The sequence below is a fragment of the Carassius auratus genome, chromosome 26 (genome assembly GCF_003368295.1).
Source record: "Carassius auratus strain Wakin chromosome 26, ASM336829v1, whole genome shotgun sequence".
Classification (NCBI taxonomy): domain Eukaryota; kingdom Metazoa; phylum Chordata; class Actinopteri; order Cypriniformes; family Cyprinidae; genus Carassius; species Carassius auratus.
In genome coordinates this window covers 23703436-23730827 of record NC_039268.1, presented here as the reverse complement: position 1 = coordinate 23730827, position 27392 = coordinate 23703436, and the positions used below count along the sequence as shown (strand labels likewise).

Below are 27392 nucleotides of genomic sequence, written 5' to 3'. Positions count from 1 at the left end.
CAATATTAAGTTAAATTCACTTTTACATGTAGTAAACATAGCACATTTGTTTGGTTAAATTTCATCCAATATTTCAATTATATCTACTCAATATTTTTTGTTTATTTTACATAGAATTACAGTTGTGGTGTTTTATAATTTTGATTTATATCTAATTAATTTAATTTCTCATATAAAGTTATTCAGTTATTCAGATTTACTTAATTTTTTTACTTACAATTACTCAATTTAAACAGTACATTTCATTGATTTCACAGCTTTAAAATTTACTCAATTTTTTTGAGTGTAAAAATGTTTCACCAAAAAAATTGAGTAAATAATAGTTAAACTTTTTACAGTGCAGGCTCTTCTGTGGCTGTTTGATCAGAAATACAGAACAAATCTGAAATATTATAACAGTCTAAACATCAGTTTTCTGTGTGAATCTGTGTTAAAATGTAATGTATTTCTGTGATGCTCCGCTGTATTTTCAGCATCATTCCTCCAGTCTTCAGTGTCACATGATCTTCAGAAATCAGAATAATATGATCATTTACTGCTCAAGAAACATTTCTGATTATTATCAGTGTTGAACACATTAATATTTCTGTGGAAACTGTGATGTATTTTATTTTTCAGGTGTGTGTGTGCAGGCCGTGGAGAATCTGTGTCGTCCTTGTTGTACAAGCAGCTGCGCCAAGTGTGTGAAGACCATGTGCAGGAGCAGATCCTTCAGTTCAGGAATATCCTTCATCAGCATGTGTGTGTGTGTGTGTGTGTGTGTGTGTGAGACACAGAGAGAGAGACAGTGTGTGTGTGTGTGTGTGTGTGTGTGTGTGTGTGAGACAGAGAGAGAGAGAGAGTGTGTGTGTGTGTGTGTGTGTGTGTGAGACACAGAGAGAGAGAGAGAGTGTGTGTGTGTGTGTGTGTGTGTGTGAGACACAGAGAGAGAGAGAGAGTGTGTGTGTGTGTGTGTGTGTGTGTGTGAGACACAGAGAGAGAGACGGTGTGTGTGTGTGTGTTTGTGTGAGACACAGAGAGAGAGAGAGTGTGTGCGTGTGTGTGTGTGTGTGAATGAGTGTGTGACAGAGCGAGAGAGAGTGTGTGTGGGAAATCACTTCATGTAACCCTACTTCAGTGATTACTGATACTGAAAAAAGGAATGTTTTAGTGAATAAAATAAAATGACTTTTCAAAGCTGCTACATAGTAACGACTTTACTTCGAGGATCTTGATAGAAATGTAGTGGAGTGAAAAGTGAAAGGTACAGTATTTTTCTTTCAAATGCAGTGAAGTTAGTCACGAGTTTCCAGATAAAGTCCAGTAGCTGGTCGCTAGAGGGCGCTGTAATCCTTAACAGAGTCACACAGAGTCTCTGGACAATCTGTCCTTCCTGAAGAAGATGAACCGCTGCTGGCAGGACCACTGCAGACAAACGGTACAGTTCCCCCAGTGAAAAAGTGCATCTGCTGTTGTTGTTTAGATCTGTTTAAACGCTGCTTGATCTGTGCAGATTTCTCTCCTGATTCAGACCAGAACACTTGTTCACTGGAGGAAGTGTTATTATGGATTATAGATTCTATGTATTTGAGGCAAAATCATCTTAATGCTGGATGTGTTTCATCTTTTGTCTTCTCCAGATGTTCACTGATGGACTGGAGTGCTGTGGATTATTGTGATGTTTTTATTAGACTCTCATTCTGACGGCACCCATTCACTGCAGAGCATCCATTGATGAGACACTGATGGATCTCTTTAGTTGTAGTGGACTGTAGTAACTCCGAGCTGGTGTTGCTATAGTAACACACGCGTGTTGTCAGGGACACGGGGCTGGAGTTGTTCCGGACTCACATCATGAGTGACGCAGCGGTTCAGAGCCGGACGGTGGAGGGAATCCTGGAGCAGATCGAGCGCGAGCGAAGCGGAGAGACGGTGGAGCACAGTCTGCTGAGGAGCTTACTGAGCATGCTCTCTGACCTGCAGGTGACTGGACCACACGCTGACCCTGTGCAACCCTGAGGAAGAGAACGACCGCATTATCAGTTATTTGGATCAGAGCACACAGTGAGTGTGTGTGTGTGTGTGTGTGTGTGTGTGTGTGAGTGTGTGTGTGTCTGTGTCTGTGTTTATCTTTATTCCTTCTAAAAAAATGTCAGGGAGAAAAAAAATTCTGTCATTGACTTACAGGAGGCTTCCTCAAACTGGAGTTTGTGAGTTGGTGAAAAGCTAAAAATTTGTTAAATAATAAAACTTAAAATAAAGTCATTTTTTAAAATTCCTTAAAAAAAAAAAAAAAAAAATTAAGTTAGAAAAGAGTACAATTTAAATCAATAATTTAAAGTAAAAGATACATAATAAATAAAAAAATAAAGTAAATTAAAGTAAATTATTTTAATCTAAACAATCAAAATGAAAAACCAAAATTAAGTGATAAAATGTAAATGTAAAAAATAATTAACAAATAAAAACAATGTAAATGAAATACAAAAATTTAATGATACAAATATAAACGTATTTAAAAAGAAATTAAATATAAAAATGGATTAAATCAGAAAGATATAAATTATATATATATATATATATATATATATATATATATATATATATATATATATATATATATAAGAAAAATTAAATAAAAGCAATTAAAATTAAACACTGTAAAAAAAAAAGATTAAATATTTTATTTATTTAGATGCATGTCATTTGACCATTAACTGAAGAGATCAGAGAACCATAAACATGAATGTGATGTTAATTTATTGAAAATTAAATTAAAATCTCAAAAAGTACTTCAATTGAGCATTTTATCTTAGAGGGGTTTTATGCTGTCACATCTTAAAGTTGCATGTCTTTTTTGATGCTTCTTAATGAATTTATTCAGTTAAAGTGGTTCCATCGTAGTTTATGTGCATGTTTTCTTACTGGATATTACATTTATACGACTTAGTTGAGTGCATACATTTCTTATGCTCCTTTTTAGGATGTATGCACATTTTGGCGTTTCCATCCAGCTACTGATAGATCTGTTGATCCATCTTTATTACTTGATGTGAGTGAACAGATATGGTTTTGAATCCCTGTTGTTAAATATGCTGTGTGTGAGTGCTGCTGTCTCCTGCAGGCGTGTAATCACTGTAATCATATGTAGTAAAGTCACTGATCTAACAGTGTGTGACAGGAAGCTGCTCATCGCCACAGTAGAGAAACAACTGCTGGGAGAACACATGAACACCATTCTGTGTGTGTGTGTGTGTGTGTGTGTGTGTGTGTGTGTGTGTGTGTGTGTGTGTGTGTGTGTGTGTGTGTGTGTACTTGTTTTTCTATTCTGGTGGGGACTTAAACCTGAATACACACAGACTCATGGGGACTTTTGTCACGGTGGGGACCTAAATTGAGGTCCCCACGGGTAAACAAGCGAATAAATTACACAGAATGAAGTTTCTTGAAAATTTAAAAATGCAGAAAGTTTCCTGTGAGGGTTAGGGTTAGGTGTAGGGTTGGTGTAGCGCGATAGAAAATACGGTCTGTACAGTATAAAAACCATTACACCTATGGAGAGTCCCCACAAGGATAGCTGACCAGACATGTGTGTGTGTGTGTGTGTGTGTGTGTGTGTGTGAGCTGATGCTGCTCTATGAGCTCTTCAGTAAAGTCAAAGAAGGGCTGACGGCGCTGCTGCAGGCCTGGAGAGACTACATTAAGGATACTTGGAAGGACCTATATGGGAAATAAAATAAAACCATAAAGAAAACTTTTTCATTTCTTGAAATCAAATAAACTGAAATAATAAACCTATCAGTGTCCCTGCAGCACAGAAGCAGTCATCAGTATCACAGATATATTTGTAGAAATAGACAATAATACATTTTATGGGTCCAAATTATAAAAATAAATGTGTGCCAGAAATCATTAGGATATTAAAGTAAAGATCATGTTCGATTTCCTACCCTAAATATATCAAAACTTAATTTTTGATTAGTAATATGCATTGCTAAGAACTTCACTTGAACAACTCTAAAGGCCGTTTTCTCAATATTTGGATTTTTCTGCTCCCTCAGATTCCAGATTTTCAAATAGTCTCCTAACAAACCAGACATCACTGGAGAGATGATTTATTCAGCTTTAAGGAAATGCATAAAAATCAGTTAAACAAAATTGACCCTTATGAAGGGTTTTGTGCTCCTTTCTATTTCAGCTAGATTACAGTGCAACATTTCTCATTGTATTGTTCTTTAAAGTAACTCAATGTATTAAAAAAATCAAATGTAAGTATATATATATATATCAAACTGAGGGATTTAACATTTGTAACAAGCTTCCGCAAGTTTTCATGGTCACGGTTGCCAGATGTCAAGTGTTTAAATCCCCCAATAAGCCTTAATATTTCACATCAACGTAAGCGTCCCTGATGAATAAAGGTCTGAATCTCTTCCTCACTGACCCTCTGATCTGATCTGGTCTGATCTGATCTGATCTGGTCTGGTCTGGTCTGATCTGGTCTGGTCTGGTCTGGTCAGGCCTGGTCTGGTCTCCTCAGCGAAGTATGTGGAAACTGCGAGCCAGAAACAAGGAGGCCACGGAGGAGGAGCTGGAGAAGATTCTGGACAAGATCATGATCATCTTCCGCTTTATCCACGGTGATCTGAACTCCAGCTTCAGGTCATATGACTGTCACACAGAGATGAAGCTGAGCTCATTCTGTGGTGTGTGTGTGTGTGTGTGTGTGTGTGTGTGTGTGTGTGTGCTGCAGGGAAGGACGTGTTTGAGGCCTTCTAGAAGGATCTGGCCAAGCGTCTGCTGGTGGGCAAAAGTGCGTCTGTGGATGCAGAGAAGTCCATGCTGTCCAAACTCAAACACGGTTAGTTTCCCATCTGACTTTTCATTGGTCATCTGACAGTTGTCCAGCAGTGAGGTCACATGATCGTGTGAACAGGAAGTGATCAGATTGCTGTGGTTGAGTGTCTGTTTTTGTCCTGACGCATCATTAAAAACACTTGTCAGTTTCAGTTTGACTAGTTAACCTTAGTTCTTAAAGCTGCAGCGCGTCATTTCTGCCACCAAACACAACTGAACATCATCTAAAATTAAGGACTAAAATGACTTAATTGGATAAATACATTTTTTGTAGCACCCTACTGACAAAACTATGTTATAAGAACATTTTGCTAATGTTCCAATTAAGTTATAAAACAAGTTATTTCTATTTGTGGAAAATGTGTTTTAAATATTTTTTCTCAGTTTTGCAAATGTTACTGGAACATTTATAATTGTGCAAAAATAGGAATATAGAAACTAAATAGAAGCTATTAATATACACTATAACAATATACATTCAAAATATTGCAATTGGGTAGCTCCGCCCCCAGGCTATCCTCATTGGTTGATCTGGTCAGACTATGATTCTGATTGGTTCTTCCAGTGGAGCAGAAACACAATGCATCTTTAACTGTTGTCCGTTTGTAATTTCTGCACATCTGTCTGCAGCAGTACTTGCTCTCTGAATTGCGTGTGTGTGTGTGTGTGTGTGTGTGTGCGTGTGTGTGTGCGTGTGTGTGTGCGTGTGTGTGTGTGCGTGTGTGTGTGTGTGTGTGTGTGTGTGTGTGTGTGTGTGTGTGTGTGTGTGTGTGTGTGTGTGCGTGTGTGTGTGTGTGTGTGTGTGTGTTGTAGAGTGTGGAGCAGCGTTCACCAGTAAACTCGAGAGGATGTTCAAAGACATGGAGCTTTCCAAAGACATCATGATCCAGTTCAAGCAGGTGTGTGTGTGTGTGTGTGTGAGACCGAGAGAGAGATACACACTCCTAAACACACACACTCTTTATTGTTAGTCAGTATAGATGGATGCAGATAAACAGGTAGACAGATGGAACAACTGAAGTAAGTGTTTGTCAGGATTTCCTGTGAGGTGTTGCATCTCTCCTGCTCAGTTTGAGCTCCTCACACGTGGTGTGATGTGTGAAGTGTGTTTGATTGGTGGGTCATATGAGAGTCCTGATGCTGTGTGTGTGTGTGTGTGTGTGTGTGTGTGTGTGTGCAGTACATTCAGAACCAGAGTGATCCCAGCAACATGGAGCTGACCGTCAACATCCTGACGATGGGCCATTGGCCTTCATACACACCGATGGATGTCCATCAGCCCGCTGAGGTGTGTGTGTGTGTGTGTGAAGGATCAGTATGTGTTTGTGTGAGAGCATGCATGAGTGTGTGTGTGTTTGTGGTTCATACAGCGGTGTGTGTGTGTGTGTTCAGATGGTGAAGCTCCAGGTGTTTAAGCTCCTCTATCTGGGGAAACACAGCGGACGTAAACTGCAGTGACAGCCCACACTGGGACACACAGTGCTGAAGACTGAGTTTAAAGAGGTAAACACACACTATAACACACACACACACCACACACACACAAACAAACTGTGTTGGCTCTGTGATGAATTGCTTTTTTTTTTAACACTTTGGAAACATCTAATAAATGCATAAATCTAAAAAATATTTTTCATAAAAAAAAGTTTATTTTTAAGTTTTGATTTAGTTTTAAGTCAGAGTTGTGAAATAAAAAGTAGAAATTCAATTTTTTATTCCATGATTAAGATACTAATTCTATGCAAGAGTTATTAATCGGTCTGCATTAGTGGTGAAATATGTCTTGTGTGTTGTTGCTCTCTGAACACAAACAAGACTAATGTGATTTACTGCAGATTTCACAGAGTAATTCCTTACAGAAACAAATTATAGCAGTGAGCGGCTGAGAGCGTGACACACGCACACACACACACACACATACACACACACACACACACGCTGTGCGCTCACTGAACTCTAACCAGATCCAGTAGAGTCTGAGTCTGAGTAAGTGTTTCTCTACTTTCTCTCTGAGAACGACCGACTCATCTGAGGTCAGAGGTCAAAGCACAACTTCCTCTGAGCTCCTTTACTTCCTCAAATACTTTTATATTCATACATTTTGCTAATACTTTTATTCAAAACAATGTTCACTGAATAATAGACATACATTTGATTAGTTGATGTATTCCCTGAGAATCGCAAGCAGCAGGAATGACTACATATGTGTTTAAATTCATAACTGCATCTTATTTTACTTGATGTGTAAATATATAAATTAATATATATTAAATAATACACTATATTTTTATGCAATAAAATTTTATTTTAATTTTTAATTTTAATAAATTTTCTAATAACTGAATATGTGACCCTGCAGCACAGAAGAGTCATCATTAGCACAGATATATCTGTAGAAATATACAACAATACATTGTATGGGTCAAAATTATACATTTCTCTTTTATGCCAAAAATCATTAGGATATTAAGTAAAGATCATGTACCATGAAGATATTTTATAAATGTCCTACCGTAATTATATCCAAACTTAATTTTGGATTAGTGATATGCATTGCTAAGACGTTCATTTGAACAACTTTAAAGATGATTTTCTCAATATTTAGCTCCCTCAGATTCCAGATTTTCTAATATTGTCCTCCTAACAAACCATACATCACTGGAGAGGAGATTTATTAATTGTTCAGATGACGCAATGGTTGTGTTTCAGGGTCACATGCACTGGTCACATTGTCTGCAGCTTGAACAGCAATAACAATAGCACAAGCTGACATTTTGTAATATTAACATTTATACATATTTCCACTTTATATCACGAATAAACAGCGCGTGAGTCATACACAGTTCGCGCCACTCACGTGACTGCTGTGTGGGCGGGGCTAAAGTGTTGTCATCATCACATGACTGGAACATTCTACCTCATGACTCGCAGAATCTGCTGCTAGACACCGAACAGACACCGAACTCGCTTTATAACTGACAGACAGCACAGATCCGCGCGGATCATCTAAAGAAAGGTACGCGGAGTTTACTACGTAACGTTAGTGTTCTGCGCTCGGAGTCTGACGCGTTTTCTGAGGCATGACGGTGAAACGGAGCTCCGCTGCAGGTGTCTGCTGGACCCTACTGATGGGTAAGTCATCATAACTCAGGCAAAGTTATCATTAAACATCATTAACTGGTCTGAACGTGAAGCCATGACGCTGTCAATCGCGAATATCCGTAACGTCAAATCTCCATCTGACTGACTTCGGCTCAAACTCCTTATTTTAAGTCAGATTGGTGTATTTTAGTCAGTCGGACTGCGCGTTTGTGTCACCTTTTTACATTTTATTTCCGTTACGTGCTGTTTTAGACCGTCTTTTATGAATTAAATGACGTGGTTATTATGTTATTTCATTTCTGTGTGTGTTTTTGCTTTCATTTGCGTTGTTTGGACGCGCTGACGTCACGATAGCAGCAGATAAGCGTCACGTGATCAGAACAACAAGCGCGCTTACAGCAGCAGCTCCGAGCAGTGTTCTGATCACACTGCACGCTGATTGGCTAGTGTTCTGATCACTGCACGATGATTGGCTTGCTTTATCATCGATCTGGTCATTTTAAACATCTGTTGCTCGGCTGGAGCAGCTCCTCTGGATGCATGTGACCAATCAGCTGATCTGTAGATGTCATGTGACTGAGCGCTAAAATACAATAAATTATTTTTTTCAACAATAACTTATAAACTGATAAAGACAGAGGTTGTTAATCGATTATTAATGCTTTTATTGAAGCCATCAGTCTTATTGAGTTAAACAGAGCAATTACTGATGAAGAAACTACATTATTCATGAGTCTGCACAAGATTCCACCAATCAGATAACTGACAATCGCTTTAGCTCCGCACACTCCTGTGGAACACTGCAAATGATGCAATCGTATATTTCAGCTATTTGTTATTTTATATTTTGCAATAAACAAACTATATTGTTTATTTGCACTGTCAAAATGGCTGGGAATTTTATAATTTTAATATTTTAATTAAAATATAATTTTAAGTTGCTAAAACTTAATTTATTGAGACTTTTTTTTTTTTGTATAGTTGGACTTTTGCTAAATTTTTGCATTCGAATGTGGATTTTAATTTTAAATGATAAATATTCAAAATAAAAAATTTTTATTTGACAGCCTTATTGTTTATTAATAATCAACATCTTTACAATTGTTTTTTTGCTTGGATAATGTCATTGCTAGTGCTTTATGAGATTGTAGTTGAAGTTCACAGTCCTGTGCAATTTTCTAAGACTCTTTTGCTTTAAATCAAAGTTTGTAATGTTGTGGTTCTCGTCGTAGCTGCGTGGGTTGTTTAATTAATTATGATAAAATTATGAAGTGTGAGGTGTCTCCTGCTCTGAGCTGCTTCAGATCATCATTGCTCCTCAGAATCAGCTGATCTCAGGCTCTAGACATCGAGCTCACGCTGCACAAACACTGCTCGAGGTCTTCTGTCTGTGTGTGTGTGTGTGTGTAGTGGTTTATACTTGTGAGGTAAGGTTATTTATATAGCACATTTGATACACATTGGTAATTCAAAGTGCTTTACATAAAATGATGTTAAATAATCATAATAAAAAAAAAATTAAACAAGGAATTTAAAAACATAACTGCTTTGTGTGAACCCTTGGTATTTCTAACTGACTTGATCCTAGTGATCTGAGTGGTCTGTTAGGTTTATATTCAGTGAACATATCTGAAATATATTTCGGTCCTAGGTTATGCAGTGACTTATATACGAGTAAAAGTACTTTAAAATCAATCCTATATGTAACTGGAAGCCAGTGTAAGGACCTGAGGACTGGTGTGATATGCTCAGATTTTCTGGTTCTAGTCAGAATCCTGGCAGCAGTGTTCTGGATGAGCTGTAGCTGTCTAATGCTCTTTTTGGGAAGGCCAGTGAGGAGCCCATTACAATAGTCCACCCTGCTGGTGATAAAGGCATGAACAAGTCTTGACTGGAAACAAAACATCTAATTCTTGCAATGTTTTTTAAATGATAGTATGCTGATTTAGTTACTGCTTTGACATGACTACTGAAACTAAGGTCTGTCTCCAGAATCACACCAAGATTCCTGACTTGATTTTTAGTTGTTTGACCCCTAGAGTCAGTTCTCATTGGCTGATGGAGTCAGCGGGCTGTAGTCATTTAGAGATGAGGCTTGGTAAATCTAGGTGTCATCAGCATAGCTCTGATTGGCTATGAGGGATGGGTTCAGAGGTCAGTGCTCCAGCGTTAGTGTGACGGTGCTCTCTGCTGGACACAGATGCTCACGACGTATGCACACACACACTGATGATGATGGTTGTGTTTCAGGGTGTGTGTTTGCAGCTCACGCGGTGACGTTTGAGGTGACGGATGGAAACTCCACCTGCATTAAAGCAGATCTCAACATCAGCTTCAGCATCACCTACAACACCACTAATGGAACGGTACTACACACACACACACACGCATATATATAGACACACACACACATAATCACATAAACACTCATACATACTCACTCATATACACATAAACAACACACACACACACACACTTGTTGTCTAAACTTTTAGTTGACTAATTGGAATTTAGTCATGCTTTATAATGGCTAAACTGATAATCAACATTAATGTTGATGTAGCCCATAAATCTCAGTTTCAAAACAATGTGGGGTCACAAATGATATCTGGCAACCTCAAGCATGAAATTGGGGGCTTGGTAAAAACATCCTGTTATGTTTTTCCCCTCTTTTCTCTGGTTCAAGAAACAGTGAAGGTATTTTAGTGAAGGTTTAAACAATAATTTTCTTGTCCGCAGTATTGCAGGGTGATAGTAATGTTTCTGAGTGTTTGTGTGTGTGTTTGTTGTCAGAGCGCGGCGAGGTTTGTGCTGCCGTCCACAGCAGCGGTGGGTGAAGGTAGTTCCTGCGGCGGAGCTGGTGTTCCTCCAGAGCTGCTGGTGTCCTTCAGCACGGGTCACACTCTCACACTCCTGTTCTCCAGAGACACACACCTCTACCGTGTGTCCAACATCAGCCTGCAGTACAACCTGAGCGACACCAGCACCTTCCCACAGTCCTCCAGCCGCGGTGAGACACACACACACACTCACATACACACACCAGCACCTTCCCACAGTCCTCCAGCCGTGGTGAGACACACACACACACAGACACACACACACACACACACACAGACACAGACACACACACACACATACACACACCAGCACCTTCCCACAGTCCTCCAGCCGCGGTGAGACACACACACACACAGACACACACACACACACACACACACACACACACACACACACACAGACACAGACACACACACACACATACACACACCAGCACCTTCCCACAGTCCTCCAGCCGCGGTGAGACACAAACACACACACACACACACACAGACACACACACACCAGCACCTTCCCACAGTCCTCCAGCCCCGGTGAGACACACACACACACACACAGTCACACTCTCTCACACACACACACACACACTCTCTAACACAGTCACACACACACACGGGTCATTACTGATGTCCCAGCGTCCGCTCACGTGTGTTTCACTCGCAGGGCTCCTGACGGCGGTGAGGAACGTGACGGAGATCTGGGCGAGGTTGAACAGCACCTACAGGTGTGTGAGCCCCAGCAGCTTCAGTCTGAGCCCCGAGGTCAACCTCACCTTCTCTGATGTGCACATGGAGGCTTACATGAGCGGAGCAAACCTCAGCACGGACGGTAGCTTCCTGACACTAACTCACTTTCACTTCTTCTTGCTGATCACACATGAATGTGCTGTTAGTGTTTAGTGAGTTGTGTTAGTGACACTGAATTGACTCTACTCTACTGTCTTGTGTAGAACTGCGTTACAGCTGATATTGAACTAAGTTTGATGAACTGTGCGACCTGAACAGTTATTGTGCTGTGTCTGACTGAATGTGTGGTGTGTGTAGAGAGCGTTTGCAGCGCTGATCAGACGGTTACGACCGCTGCCCCGACTCAGTCGCCCAGAACCACGTCCGCCCCGTCTCCCACCCCGCTGCCCGCTCCGCTGCAAGGGAACTACACCCTCACTGACCACAACGGCACCGCCTGCCTGCTGGCACTGATGGGGTTACAGCTCAACATCACACACCGCTCCAGAGCACTGAACCAGGTCATGCACACACACACACACACACTTCCTGCTTCTCTCACGTGTTTGACCGCTGCTGACCTCTGATCTGACCCTCCGCAGATGGTCAGCGAGGTCGTGAACCTGCAGCCCAACAGAACCACAGCCTCGGGGTCGTGTGGGGTCACGGTCGCCACGCTGGTGCTGACGGAGGATCTCACCAACCTCACCTTTACCTTCACACTGGTGAGTGTGTGTGTGTGTGTGTGTGTGTGAGAGTGTAAGTTAGAGAGAGTGCACAATAGTGTGTGTGTGTGTGTGTGTGAGAGTGTAAGTGAGAGAGAGTGCATTTTAGTGTGTGTGTGTGAGTGAGAGAGAGTGTAAGTTAGAGAGAGTGCAAAATAGTGTGTGTGTGTGTGTGAGAGAGTGTTAGTGAGAGAGAGTGCAAAATAGTGTGTGTGTGTGTGAGAGAGTGCACAATTGTGTGTGTGTGTGTGTGAGAGAGAGTGCACTATAGTGTGTGTGTGTGTGTGAGTGTAAGTAAGAGAGAGTGCACTATAGTGTGTGTGTGAGAAAAAGTGTGCAAGTGTGTTAGAGTGTAGGTGATAGTGTGTGCAAAGAGTGCTCAAGGGTGTGTGAGAATGCAGATCTGTGTGAGAAAGTTTGCAAATGAGTGTGCTAGTTTGTGAGTGTAAGAGTGTGTGAGAGAATGCAAGTGAGTACAAGAGTGTGTCAGAAAGTCTGTTTGTGTGTGCGCACAAGAGTGTGAGTGTGTGTGTGTATGTGTAAGAGTGCAAGTTTGTGAGTGTGAGAATGCAAGTGTGCACGATAGTATATCAGAAAGTGTGTGTGTGAGAGTGCAATAGTATGTGCGAGTGTGTATGTGTATGAGAGAGTGCAAGTTTGTGAGTGAGTGTGCGAGAGTGTGAGAGAATGCATGTGTGCACGAGAGTGTGTCAGTGTGCAAGTGTGTGTGTGTGTGTGTGTGTGTGAGAGTGTGCAAGAGTATGTGTGAGTGTGCACAAGAGTGTGAGTGTGCACAAGAGTGTGTGTGCACAAGAGTGTGAGTGAATGTGTGTGTGTATGAGTGTGCAAGTGTGCGAGTTTGTGAGAGTGTGAGAGAATGCAAGTGTCCATGAGTGTGTCAAAGTGCACAAGAGTGTGCGTGAGTGAGAGTGTGTGTCTGAGTGTCCTGTAATGATAGTACGATGATGATGATGATGATGAAGGTGTTTTGTGTTGCTGCAGAACTCCACTACACAGAAGTATTCCCTGAGCGCTGTGAACGTCTCTGCTCTCTGGCCTGACATGACAGGTACAGACCGGATCAGATCCAGCTGCACGAACACCACATCCATGGTCCTTAGAAAGCATTCAAATCTAGAAAACTCACTTTTCCACATTTAAAGTTATAGTTCTCCTAAAAGTGAAAGAAAAACTCATTCCTCAAACCTCTGTTTAATCATGAAGTGTTCATTTTTACCTGTTTTGCTACAGATTTTTTCTAAACGATTTGCATTAAAACATGTTCTTAAACATGCCTGAGTAATATTTATAAACTGATTTGAACATGTTTAACTTCTTGGCTCCTTTATTTTAAATGTAAGAGCAGTGGCTTGCAGGAATAAGGTTGATCATCATGCTGTGTGATTGGTGTTTCCTCACTAACTAATAAATGTGATTGTGTGATTGCTGCAGACCGCTTCGAGGAGGGAAACGTCTCTCTGAACTTCCTGCAGTGCAGCGTGGGCCGCTCGTACATGTGCAGCGCTGAGCAGACGCTCTCGATCGTGCCCAGCTTCTCCATAAACACCTTCAGACTCCAGCTGCAGCCCTTCAACGTCACGGCCGGACGCTTCTCTGCAGGTACTGACCGCTGATCTTAAACTCAGATCTTAAACAGATCTTAAACTCTTAGTAAAGGGTCAGGAACTGCCTTTGGTGTTAGTGTTCTACTGTTCTCTGAGCTTAGGTTATTAAGATCTTAACATCACAAACATCATCTAGCAGTAATGTGCTATATTCTCATCAGAACGCTCGGCTTGAATCGGCATGGAGCGAGGTAGACTCAGAAGTAAACGAGCTGCTGTGATTGGCTAACAGTTGTGTATGATTGACAGTACATTCCTCACAGATGGACGCTCTGGGATTTAGGTCAAAACTGCATAAATACATATCAGTTTAACGGACAAAGCAATAGTGATTGTGTAATAAAAAAAAGGTTCAGTTACTCACACTTGTGTGTTGGAAAATTACTGTCGGATCCAAGTCACACAGCACCAGTCTTCCTGAAAATCCCGTGTTGAATTGTGCCTTGTTTGAAAATAAATCGGCGGTAAAATGAAGTGAGCAAAAGACCAATCGGTGGGCGGGGCTACACACAATCTTGTGGAATCGGTGGGTGGGGCTAAATGGTCATGTGACATCGGTGGGCGGGGTTAAACAGTCATGTGACATCGGTGGGCGGGGTTAAACAGTCATGTGACATCGGTGGGCGGGGTTAAACAGCGACGCTGTTTGAAGCTGGCGACTCTGATCTACACGGTGACATCATAGTGACACATTCCACAAGCTGTTGTTTTGGTTCAATAGAAGCTGTGTTTACACTAGTGATAAAGTCTTACAGGATGTTTATAGTTCAGTCACCTCTTATGTTAAAAGATCAAGGGAATTTTGTTTTCTCCGTTCATCACCCTTTTAAAATGTGAAAACTGTCGATTTGGTTTAAGAACGCGTGTGTGTGTCTCTGTCTCTGTGTGTGTGTGTGTGTGTGCAGTGGAGGAGTGCCGTGTGGATCAGGAGAACATGCTCATCCCCATCATCGTGGGTGTGGCTCTGGCCGGTCTGGTGCTCATCGTCCTCATCGCGTATCTGATCGGCAGGAAGAGGACACACGCCGGATACCAGACCATCTGATCACCTTCATCATCCTCCTCCTCCTCTGTCTGCGCTGCGATCGACTGCAACGACATGCACTGGAGTGTGTGTGTGTGTGTGTGTGTGAGAGAGAGAGTGTGTGTTCACTGTAAGGTCAGGGGTCAGCTGCAGTGGTCAGTGTGTGTGTGTGTGTGTGTGTGAGTGAGTGTTAACTGAGGTCAGGGGTCAGCTGCAGTGGTTATTAATGTGAGAGTGTGTTTGTGTTCACAGTGAGGTCAGAGGAGTGTGTGTGTGTGTGTGAGAGAGAGTGTGTGTGTGTGAGTGAGTGAGTGTTAACTGTGAGGTCAGGGGTCAGCTGCAGTGGTCAGTGTGTGTGTGTGTGTGTGAGTGAGTGAGTGAGTGAGTGTTAACTGTGAGGTCAGGGGTCAGCTGCAGTGGTCAGTGTGTGTGTGAGTGTGTGAGTGTTAACTGTGAGGTCAGGGGTCAGCTGCAGTGGTTATTAATGTGAGAGTGTGTTTGTGTTCACGGTGAGGTCAGAGGAGTGTGTGTGTGTGTGTGTGAGAGAGAGTGTGTGTGTGTGTGTGTGAGAGAGAGAGTGTGTGTGTGTGTGAGAGCGAGTGTGTGTTCACTGTAAGGTCAGGGGTCAGCTGCAGTGGTTATTAATGTGAGAGTGTGTTTGTGTTCACAGTGAGGTCAGAGGAGTGTGTGTGTGTGTGTGTGAGAGAGAGAGTGTGTGTGTGAGTGAGTGAGTGTTAACTGTGAGGTCAGGGGTCAGCTGCAGTGGTTATTAATGTGAGAGTGTGTTTGTGTTCACGGTAAGGTCAGAGGAGTGTGTGTGTGTGTGTGTGTGTGTGTGTGTGTGTGTGAATGATGATTGTTTGAGTCCAGATGTTCAGCACAAACTGGACAGACCTTCACTCTCAGACGTAATCCTAAAAATGACTCCTCTTTTCTTTTCTTCTAATGTTCTTTTCTTCTGTTCATTTTATTCTAAAATGCTCAATGTTTTAGTGTTTGTACTGATTTTAACTGGCTATATGTAAAAATAAGTGTATGACATCAGCTCATTTATGTGTGTGTGTGTGATGCTGGCATTAAATGACACGTGATGTTAATAATTACCCATGATCCTCCACACACACACACACACACACACACACACACACACAGAGAGAGCTGTAAGAGCCGTTCACACAGAACACGTTTGTTTGGATCTGATCTGATCTTGAGCAGCGAGACTCTCAGAGAGACTCCAGTTCAGTGATTCTGTGTGAACATGAACCCTAAACCCTGATGATGATGATGATGATGATGATGATGATGAAGGTTCAGCTTGTTGCTCGGGTGAAAAGGGAAATGAATGAATGTGATTCTGAAACTATCTTGTTTCCTAAGACATTTAAAGTGCATGCCAGTGACATCATCATCACAGCATGAAGATGAAGATGATGGTGGATCTGTGGATCAGTGTTTAAGTGATGATGATGATGATGATGATGATGATGATGATGATGATGACAGCACTCATGTCTCATGCTTGTGTCACTGACGTTGGTTTCTGGATATTTTTGTAGTGAATGTTTGGTTATTTTATGCTTCAGGGTTTGAGATTAATTAATAAATGACTTCCACTCCACTGAATGTCTTTAAGTTTGTTTTTATGCATACACTGCTGTTTAAACGTTTGAGATCAGTAAGATTTGTGTAGAGAAGCAGATTATGCTCAGAAAAATAATTATTGTGAAATATTATTACAATTAAAAATAGGTTTTCTATTTTAATATTTATTAATCATTTATTTCTGTGATGCTCCGCTGTATTTTCAGCATCATTTCTCCAGTCTTCAGTGTCACATGATCTTCAGAAATATATATTTAGTTTGTTTTTGTAATTTACAACATTCATAATAACCATAATCAACATTTCTAATTGTTTGTTTCTTAATCTAATATTTATTTTATTTCAGCTAAAGGAATTGATTCTAATAGTCCAAATAAAAAAAATTCAATTTTATTTTAACCTTTAATTTTATTTGATATAATTAATATATTTTAAGCATTTATTTTCTTATTTTTAGCATTTTTAACATTTATATAAAAATTAAATTATTTAACTTTTAAAAATATTTTTTTTTTTTTTTTTAATTAACAGAATTAATAATAGTTCCGGTAAACAATAACAACACTGTTTGTACACTGAGTTTATGATGTTTTTATTTTTTTCAAAGGTGTTTGCATAAATTATTTAAATTAGTTTTGTAGACAAATATCAGCTGTGCTTTTATTTATTTTTTTATATATATTATGTGTGTTTGTTTACTCATAAAATGTATTGTTGTCTGTTTCTCCAAATATCCCTGTGCTACTGATGACTGCTTCTGTGCTGCAGGACACTGATGTAGTTCAGTCAGGGACATACAAACTCTGGGATACACAACATACTGATTCTCTCCGTGTTTAATAATATATTTTAAATGCATTTCTTTTTTTTTAATTGAAACAGTCAGTGCAGAGAGACTCCACAAAGTCATCGATGAGCACCGGCCATGCACCCGATGACAAAACAACACGCACATAAAATCACAATTAACCCTTTCAATTCATGTTATGAATGACAAAACAACGAGTCGTGCTTTATATGTACACTACCAATCTAAATAATTATCTTCTGCTCTTCGAGCCTGCTTTTATTTGATCTAAAATACAGCAAAAGCAGTAAAATTGTGAAATATTATTACTATTTAAAATAACTGCTCTCTGTGTGAATCTGTGTTAAAGTGTAATGTATTTCTGTGATGCTCCGCTGTATTTTCAGCATCATTCCTCCAGTCTTCAGTGTCACATGATCTTCAGAAATCAGAATAATATGATGATTTACTGCTCAAGAAACATTATTACTCTTTAATGAATAGATAGTTGATGCTGAAAATACAGAAGCGCATCACCGAAATAAATGACAGTTTAACAGATATTCACACAGACAACAGCTGTTTTAAATAGTAAAAATATTTCACAATTTTACTGCTTTTGCTGTATTTTAGATCAAATAAATGCAGCCTTGGTGAGCAGAAGAAAATTATTAAAAAAAAACATTAAAAATCTTAAAAAACTTTTGACTGGTTATGTAAGACGCTCTGGATAAAAGATGCATTAATATAATGTTTTTGTGAAGAATTAATAAGTGCATATTATTCTAAAAAATCTATAGCGTAGTTGATGACTCACACTCACCCTCCTCGCCGTAGTTGCACATGTCGTCTGTGATCATGTTCCCGAAGTCCAGCAGCAGGTTCCACGTGTCTTTAGTGATGGATTTTTTATGATTCTCCTTTACAGAAACAAGACGGAAGAGAAGCAAAACCACTGTGTGTTCATCAGAAAAATCTTATTCAGAATTAATCTCCACACAGGTACAAGAACAGGCGTGTTTGAGGAGCAGAATCACACACTGCATTCTCAGCTTTGCTCGGTCAAAAGTTTACAACCCCCTTTCAGAATCTGCTAAATGGTAATTATTTTACCAAAATAAGAGTGATGATGTAAAATGCATGTTATTGTTTCTTTAGTACTGACCTGAAGAAGATATTTCACATAAAAGATGTTTAGAAAATAGTAGTTGAATTTATAAAAATGACCCTGTTCAAAAGTATTCATCCCCTTGACTCTGAACACTGTGTTGTGAGCTGAATGATCCACCGCTGTGTGTTTGTGTTCAGTGATAGTTGTTCCTTGTTTGTCCTGAACAGTTCAACTGTCTGCTGTTCTTCAGAAAAATCCTTCAGCTCCCAATCATTCTTTGGTTTTGCAGTATTTTGGTGTATTTGAACCCTTTCCAACAATGACTGTGTGATTCTGAGATCCATCTTTTCACACTGAGGACAGCTGAGGGACTCGAACACAACTATTACAGAAGATTCAAACCCTCGCTGATGCTCCAGGAGATAAAACCATGCGTTAGGAGCCGGGCGTGAAAACTTTTGAATTAGAAGATCAGAATCACACAGTCATTATTGGAAAGGGAACAGTTGAACTGTTCAGGACAAACAAGGAACAACAGACTAGTTTTGGTGGTGTGAGCATCTCACCCCAGCTCGAACATACCGTCCAGGAACTCTTTGCGGCTGAACTCACACTGCGTCGCCGCTCTGAACTTCCAGGCCACGATCAGGACACTAACACTGACCGGATCCAGCGCGAGGTCATCACAGAACTGCTGGATCCCGTCGATGCCGATCTTACTCTCATCGTGTGGATCTGCAGACACAAGGAACAAACACGAGTGATTACTGACAGAGTGTCAAGTCATTTTTTAGAAAAGAAGAAAAAAATCACCCTCTGACTTTCAAAGCTGCTACATTGTAATGACTTTCTACTTCTTAAGACCCTTATAGAAACGCAGTGGAGTGAAAAGTACAGTGTTTGACTTTTAAATGCAGTGAAGTTAAAGTCATAAGATTCTAGAAAAATAATACAGAAGCTGAAGAAGTGCCCTTGAGTCCAGTAATCCAGTCAGCTTTATAGCGGTTGTAGAGCTGATCCAGCTTCTTGTGGTCCACTGCTGTCTTCACAGAGTTCTGGAAGGAGTTATCGCTGACCGTCTCTAGTGTCCAGTCACTGTGGGTCAGACAGTACTCTGTGGACCGCGGGAAGGACGTGAACCGATGGAGCTTCTCCTTCTGAGACCACTTCAGTTTATGCTGAACAACGACAACAGCGTCAGTCCAACACATCTGTGCTGTTTCAACACCTTTGAGTCAAAGCTTATGTTACAAACTCAGAATGGAAAGATATAAACTTGAAATTGTGAGATAAAAGAGTGCTGTTTGTTCTGTGGTGTTCATTAAAAAACTGAACTATGAGATGTAAACAAAAAAAAAGTCAGATTTGTGTAAACTCAGAATTGCAGAAGGATAAAAATCATAATTCTGAGTTTATATCTTATAATTTTTTCTCTGAACTGTGAGAAAAAAGTCAGAATTGTGAAATAAAAACTCGCAGATATGTTTTTTATATAAGCAGACAATTTTTCTACCCAATAAATATTTATAACAGAATACCAGTTAATACAGTGAAATCAGCTGATTACACTCACATTAGATCTAGTTTCATCTTTTTTTTTTTTTTTTTTTTTTTTGATGACAGTGGTTATCAGTTTACCAGAGTAATATATAGTATATGTGTAAAACAGGGATTTTTTGTGCATGTCGTATATATGAAATTAAGATCAAATATTAGAAAACGTTACAAAAATTAAAGCATGCTTTAAATAAAATGCATGCATCTATGCATCTATGCATACAAATAAAACATAATGATATACGAAGAGCCTGAATTGATTGTTAAATAAAACCTTTATCATAAAGTATGCTCCAGTAAATATAGTGATGATAATACCGTGGTATTCTAAAGTTTATCATAGTATTGATTACCATATGGCAACATGATATTAACTTGATATTACTACAGTGGAGTATTGTTTCTCTGAAGGGTTAAAGAACTCAGTGTCAAAATTTAAACAGCCTCATCTGACTCTACGTTTCTCTTATAAACGGACGCTCGGCAAACAGCGCGACTCGAGCGTTATTCTGCAGTGCTTAACTGTCCCCGGGGGTTCAGATCAACACTACTGCCCCCTGCGCACCTACCATCTTTAAGCGCTGCTTTCATCTCCGGCGGATCTCCCTCTGCGCATGCGCGGAAACCAAACACATAAACAAACCAAACACAGTACACAATACTACGCATACATATATATTAAGAAATAAGCATGAGAGAAATGAGATTAATCGTATGAGAGCACTGTTTTAAATACTTTATAAAGTAATTTGGGATTATTAATAATAATAAAAACGTTGAGATGATTTTGATGCGTTACGTGCGGAGTTGTGAATGCGCGCTGACGTCACACCGCGCGTATCCAATCAGCGTGCGTCCTCGCGGGACACCGCCAAGCTCAGTTTGACTGCTGTGTTGTAGCAGCTGAAGAGTCTCGCGCAGACGTTCTGATTCTGGCGCGATAAATACAGTATTCGTCCATCTAACTGTACATACCGGCGCGATATGACGCAGCTGTGAGCGGGCTGGTTACGGTAAGAGAAGGGGCGACGACCAGCGTGTGTTAATGGAGTTTGTGTGTCGTGTGGGAAGCGTTAGCTCGCTATGTTCGGTTAGCTTAGCTGTAGCCGCGTCGAGCTAACGCGATATAAAACGTTAGTTATCCAGTGAGGAGCGAACGACGCGTCTACAACGCGACGCGAGGATGATTCGCACAGACAGAAGGTTCATCCGTTCATCTGAACACAAAAACAACTCGGAGACTTCTGTTTGTTTACGTTTACAGCACGCGAGAGATTCACTTAGAGCTGATCAATATGCATCTTAATCTAATAAACATGAGATTGAGTTATTAAACATGCGTTATATACCTTCATATCCGACTCTGAGTGCGTTTGTATGGTCGGGTGATTCTATTTTGAGCAGATGTAGGTCACACGGTCATCTCTCATCAGTTTGTGTTTGTGTGTGATTGAAGTGTTTTAACATCTCTCCTGTGTTTACATGCGAAACTAAAAACATTCGTCCGTGTTTTTAGAGTTTAAAATGTTTTTATTTGGCCTGTTCATAAAACCACAAAGTCATTTTAGTGCTCAAATTGAGTCAAACTCGTTTTAGCGAAAAAATAACGATTGTTTTATTGGTTGGGAATTAATTGGAGGGAGAAAAATAAATGCATTAAGATTCCGTCTGAATATGTGTGCTAAATATGATGTGGTACTGATGACGTCATACGAAGGCTGAGGAGGGACTGATGACGTCAGCTGGATGGGAAGTCGTTTCAGAAAGTTGAGGGTCTCACGAAAAGTGTTTTTCTTGTGCAATAATTGACAACAAAACATTGCCACTGTCATTCAGAAGTCAGAAAGAGCTTTACTGTCAATGCACACATGTACAGTATATATAAATACATAAAACTGTCAAATAAATTGCATGTATGCTATAGATAAAATAGTATAAGTGGTAACATAAATATAATGTTATTGCATATATTTATATTGCACAATGGAGAGAACATTTAACTTCATGAGGTGGGTTGCATATTTATGGAAACTATATACTAAAATATCATCTCAATTCACATGAAATGATAGTGTTTTGATGCGGTGTGGTTGTGTTTTTAAAGCTTGTCTTGCAGATTGTTTGATGTTATATGTGTGTTTCCAGCTGAACTGCAGCCACAGACCAAAGACTGACCACACGTCCGGTCACATCATGGCCAAAGATGTGAGAATCACACACACATTACAGGATCACACACTCACACGTGTGTTTAGTGCAGGGTTTTATTGTTTCAGATAACAGAAATAAAATATAAAACCGTTTTATCTTTGCTAGTTGCCAAGACAATAATTATCTGTTGGAGGTAAAACTATGTAAACCGCAACGGTACTGAAACATACTGAAATTAAAAAGGAGAAAAAAGAACATTTACAAATTCAAACTCAAACTGAAATAACGCTGGTTAAATACAGCCTTTATTTCTTTGTTTACTGTTATATTTTACAGATCTAGATTACATTTGGTGATTTTGTATTTGGTTTGGTCTGAATAATTAGCGTATGGTATATTCATAGTGTCATTCAAAACTTATTAAAATAAACGTATTAAAAGAGTCAGTCAAACGGGTTCAGATTTAGCTGGTTTCTATGCTTACACCAGAGAGTGAACTCATCGTGTTTGATCATTCTAATCTCAAAGAAGTCTTCGGTTGTGTCTGCTCTTCAGGCTGGACTCAAAGAAACCAGCGGAGAGATAAAGCTGTTCATCAACCAGAACCTGAGTCCAGGGAAACGTGAGTACACACTCCCCTTCAGCCCAGTGCATGATGGGTAATGACACGCTTAACACACATAAATCATTATTCCTGTTAACATGAGACTAGCTGCATCCAGCACTTCCTGTTACAAGTACACCTCGACTCAAGAGATGCTTTTAACGCTTTAATTCATCAGTGACGCATTAAACTGATCAGAAGTGACATCTATAACGTTACAGAAGAGTCCTATTTCAGATAACTGCTGTTCTTTTGAACTTTCTATTCATCTGTGAATCCTGGAAAATAAAATCTATCACAGTTTCCTCTAAAATATTAATGTGTTCAACACTGATAATAATCTTCATGTTTCTTGAGCAGTAAATGATCATATTATTCTGATTTCTGAAGATCATGTGACACTGAAGACTGGAGGAATGATGCTGAAAATACAGCGGAGCATCACAGAAATACATTACACTTTAACACAGATTCACACAGGAAACAGATGATTTACATTAGAATAATATTTCAGAATTTTACTGTATTTTTGATCAAATAAATGCATCATCTGTGAGCAGGAGAGACTTCTTTAAAAATATTAAACATCTTACTACCTCCACATTTTTAGTTAAGGGATAGATTCATTTCCTTCGATCACCTTAGATAACTTCTATTTTCTGTAAACGATACATCGTCATCTTGTAGTCAGCAGAGAATCACTGCACTCATGAATATTAATGAGGTGTGTGTGTGTGTGTGTGTGTGTGTGCAGCTGCAGGTGTTGTGTCCTTCCTGACGGTTCATCCCACATCAGTCTCTGCGGTCAAACAGATTCTGCCCAAATCTCTGACGGCTGCGGGCGCTAACATGCTGTCACACGTGGTAAGACGCTCACAATCAGCTCCGACACGTTCACTGAATCTGCCCTCGGGTCACATGACCACTCAGACTCCTCCCACCGTCTCCACGGCAATAAGCCCTCCGTTAACACTGTGTGAGGTGACCCGGAGTCTGTAAGCGGATCCCAGAGCGCTGGAGTCAGCAGGATTACTCTCTCATCCTCCTGTCACTCTTCTGAGATCAATATGTGAGAGTCTCGCGGAGGTTTTCCCTGTTCTCATGGTCAGAACGCTGTTTTTCTGAAAAGGCTGTATGTGTTTACATAGAGGCATGATGTCAGTGAACACCAGCACTCCACACACTGGGTGTTTAAAGTAGAGCACAAAACGAAATAAAACTTCAAACTCCCTCCTTCAGAGTGTTTAACTCCTGAAAGCATAAAAACTATAAGTTAATTTCTGTAGGAAAAATACAGAAAAACAACAAAATAAAAAAATGTTGTGTGTATGTGAGTTTACCTTAGATTTTTATTAAAAATGTCTATGAAGATGTAAATAAAGCTTGCAAATGAATGGAAGTGAAACTGTGTCTCTGGCCTGGTTTCATGCTGAGGGTCTCAGTGATGATGATGATGATGATGAAGATGAGTCTCTCTGCAGGTGATCAGCACTCCTCAGAGGAGCAGTGTCCCCGCCGGTCTCCTGCTGACCAGTCCACACACCCCGTCCTCTCAGCTCACCGAGGCCTCGCCCTGCTCCAGCGGGTCAGTGATTATTGCGGAATTTTTTTTAATTATAATTACAAGTTAAAAATTACAAGACATTTTTTTTTTAGGTTAAATATGCAAATGAGGCATTATTTATCTATGCAATAAATTCTAGAGCAAAAATCTGCACACTGGATGAAGTCTGTTTTAAAATGTACATTTTGTTCTGACACATTAGAGTTGAGTGTTTTACAGAGGGATCTCATTTCTGAAAAAAACATGTGGTGTATAATCAAGCAAATAATATATGAACAGATCCCTCTGTGCAAACGTTCAGACTGTAGGAATAAAAATGTGAAGTTTGGTGTGTGTAAGTACTGAAGTGTGTCAAACTTATTTAAAATATATTATATAGAATATGTTTAATACACCAGTTTTTGATATTAAAGTTATGAAACGAATGATTCAAAGGCTCACTCATAAATACTTCACTCATTTCAGTACTGAATTATTATATTTTCATATTTTACGATGCCAGTGCTCAGATACTGTGAAGTCAGATTTATTTTTTTCCCCAAATTTCAGTTTTTTTATTGTATTTTTTAATTTTATTTTTCTAGATTTTTTTTATTTATTTATTTTTTCTAGATATTGCTGCCGTTTCTTTTTTTTAGTTTTTTTTTTCTTCTAGATTTTGCTTCTTATTTTATTTATTTTTTTTTACTTTTTCTAGATTTTGCTTCTTATTTTTTTTTTTTTTAAACTTTTTCTAGATTTTGCTTCTTATTTTTATTTTTGTCCGGACTGCTTTTTAATGGAGTTGTAAATAAAATGTTGTGGATCAAAAAGCCTGTCTAATCAATTAAAATCATGAAACTTATACAATTTCACATCAAAGTGTTCAAGACAAACACAAAGCATGTTTAGGGCCTATGAAATGTTTTAGTTTTTTCTCACCATATGTTTTATTGTTACCAAATTCTCTGTTTTTGCATGTTTTATTCTTAAAAAAGTCTTCAGTTTAAAAGTGGCTGGGTTGTGCTCACAGGAAGTGACATCATTCAGGCTCACAGATGAATGGTTTGTTCTGTTGTGTTGTGGCAGGCGCAGCAGGAAGGGCGATAAGAACGGCAAGGGCTTGCGTCATTTCTCCATGAAGGTGTGTGAGAAGGTGCAGAAGAAAGTGGTGACGTCCTACAACGAGGTGGCAGAAGAGCTGGTGTCCGAGTTGAGCTCCGGAGACAACAACATCTCCCCGAACGATGCGGTCAGTCCCTAACCCTGACCTCACGCTCACTTCCTGTCAGACCCATACAGTGTATTGTTGTCTGTTGCTGTAAATATCCCTGTGCTACTGATGACCGTTCAGTGTGTATTTCTCTCATGCACACACACATGATTATAACAGTAGAAGAACAACAATACCTTGTATGAATCATATTTGTTTATTAAAATCTGGTGTGTGTTCTCCTCCAGCATGTGTACGACCAGAAGAACATCCGGCGACGGGTCTACGATGCTCTGAACGTCCTGATGGCTATGAACATCATCTCCAAAGACAAGAAGGAGATCAAGTGGATCGGGTTCCCCACCAACTCTGCGCAGGAGTGTCAGGATCTGGAGGTGCGCCAGTCAAAAACATCAGTTAAACGTTTGACCAATGGTGTTCTGTGTTGATGAACCTGTCTTCTGTCCTGCAGGCCGAGAGGAAGAGACGACTGGAGAGAATCAAACACAAGCAGTCGCAGCTGCAGGAGCTCATACTGCAGGTACACCGCATCACTTCCTGTCTGGCACTGACAGCTGCTCATTCAAGTTGCTGATTCCTCTAAGTCTGATTTCTCGTGATTTGCAGCAAATCGCCTTTAAGAGCCTGGTGCAGCGGAATCGAGAGGCGGAGCATCAGAACAAGAGAGCTCCGCCTCCAAACACAGTCATCCACCTGCCCTTCATCATCATCAACACCAGCAAGAGAACCGTCATCGACTGCAGCATCTCCAACGACAAGTGAGCGACGCCGTGTGTTCAGCTGCGTCTGCTCTTCCCGTCTGACGCAGCGCTTCTGTCTCCGCAGGTTCCAGTATCTCTTTAACTTCGACAACATGTTTGAGATCCACGATGACGTGGAGGTGCTGAAGCGCATGGGCTTGGCGTTCGGTCTGGAGTCGGGCCGCTGCAGTCCGGAGCAGCTGAAGATCGCCAGGAGCCTCGTTCCCAAAGCCCTGCAGCCGTACGTCACAGGTGTGTGTGTGTCTCCGTCACGTGGAGATGTGATGTGACGTGTGCTGAGCTTCACGAGCGGGTGACAACTGCTTTGTTTGTCTGATGTTGTAGAAATGGCGCAGGGTGCCTTTAACCAGCTGATCGGAGAGCTGTCCCATGTGGCCACGTGAGTATCACATACGATACACAGCTCTAGTGTTAATCCATGTTGTGTGAAATACACTGGCGTTTTCAGGTGCGTTGAAGTATTCAGTCAGTAATGAGAGTGTGTGTGTGTGTGTGTGTGTGTGTGTGTGTGTGTGTAGTGAGCGCGGCGCGTCCAGCTCCAACGGCTCCAGGGTGGAGACCCCCACGTCCTACATGGAGGAAGAGGAGGACGACGATGACGAGGAGGACGAGGATGATGAAGAGGACTATTAGGACGTCTCTTGGTTCCCCCAGTTCTTGTTTGAGACTCCATCTGGTGATCCTGCTGTAAGGATTCCCTCAAATGCTTCCCATAATTCTCCAGCTCAGTCTGTTATCTTGGGTGGCTTATGAGCAGATAAGCTGGAGTGATCGTCTTTGTGCAGCTTCGGCTCTCACTCCAGGGCCACTTCTGAAGAAGCTCCGGCGCTGGACGTTCAGCACTGGTTTCTACCGTTTGGCCGTGATTCGCTCTCAAAGGCAGCTATTTTTGATATCGGAGCTTTTTTTGGGACGTTTGATGTGACCGCTCTTCAGTCGCAGACGTTAGGAACATGAGATTTACGATTCCAGACAGCCTTTTTTTGTACAATGTAACAAATCCTAAGGAAATATACTTTTCTTATTCATGTATAGAAATTAAACAAAGAATGATTTATATGCTTGTGTGGTTGTTTTTTTGTGTCTTGAGTGATGTGAAATAAGATTGAGATGTTTAAATGCATTTCTGACAGGTTAAATTCGTCTACATTCATTAGTAAAATA

General features: G+C 40.3%; 2 protein-coding genes and 1 long non-coding RNA gene across 3 annotated transcripts; all 3 read left to right on the top strand.

Annotated features, from left to right (window-relative positions):
• The first annotated feature begins 4057 nt into the window (after positions 1-4057).
• LOC113044688 (uncharacterized) lies at positions 4058-16496 on the top strand. Its single transcript, XR_003275900.1, has 2 exons — positions 4058-4717; positions 15688-16496. It is a non-coding gene; the product is annotated as an uncharacterized LOC113044688 (long non-coding RNA).
• LOC113044686 (lysosome-associated membrane glycoprotein 1-like) lies at positions 7731-16496 on the top strand. Its single transcript, XM_026204862.1, has 10 exons — positions 7731-7968; positions 10189-10304; positions 10732-10948; positions 11443-11607; positions 11823-12025; positions 12107-12229; positions 13232-13298; positions 13682-13849; positions 14760-15077; positions 15204-16496. Exons 1-9 carry the CDS (start codon positions 7917-7919, stop codon positions 14897-14899), a joined length of 1251 nt encoding a protein of 416 aa, XP_026060647.1. The 5' UTR covers positions 7731-7916; the 3' UTR covers positions 14900-15077; positions 15204-16496.
• A 4294-nt stretch (positions 16497-20790) lies between these two features.
• LOC113044687 (transcription factor Dp-1) lies at positions 20791-27287 on the top strand. The gene is made up of 12 exons (XM_026204863.1): positions 20791-20948; positions 22081-22140; positions 22642-22708; positions 23445-23554; positions 24172-24275; positions 25323-25485; positions 25695-25841; positions 25919-25987; positions 26074-26225; positions 26293-26459; positions 26553-26607; positions 26747-27287. The coding sequence occupies exons 2-12, from the start codon at positions 22129-22131 to the stop codon at positions 26859-26861; spliced, it is 1161 nt and encodes a 386-aa protein (XP_026060648.1). The 5' UTR covers positions 20791-20948; positions 22081-22128; the 3' UTR covers positions 26862-27287.
• Positions 27288-27392: the final 105 nt, after the last annotated feature.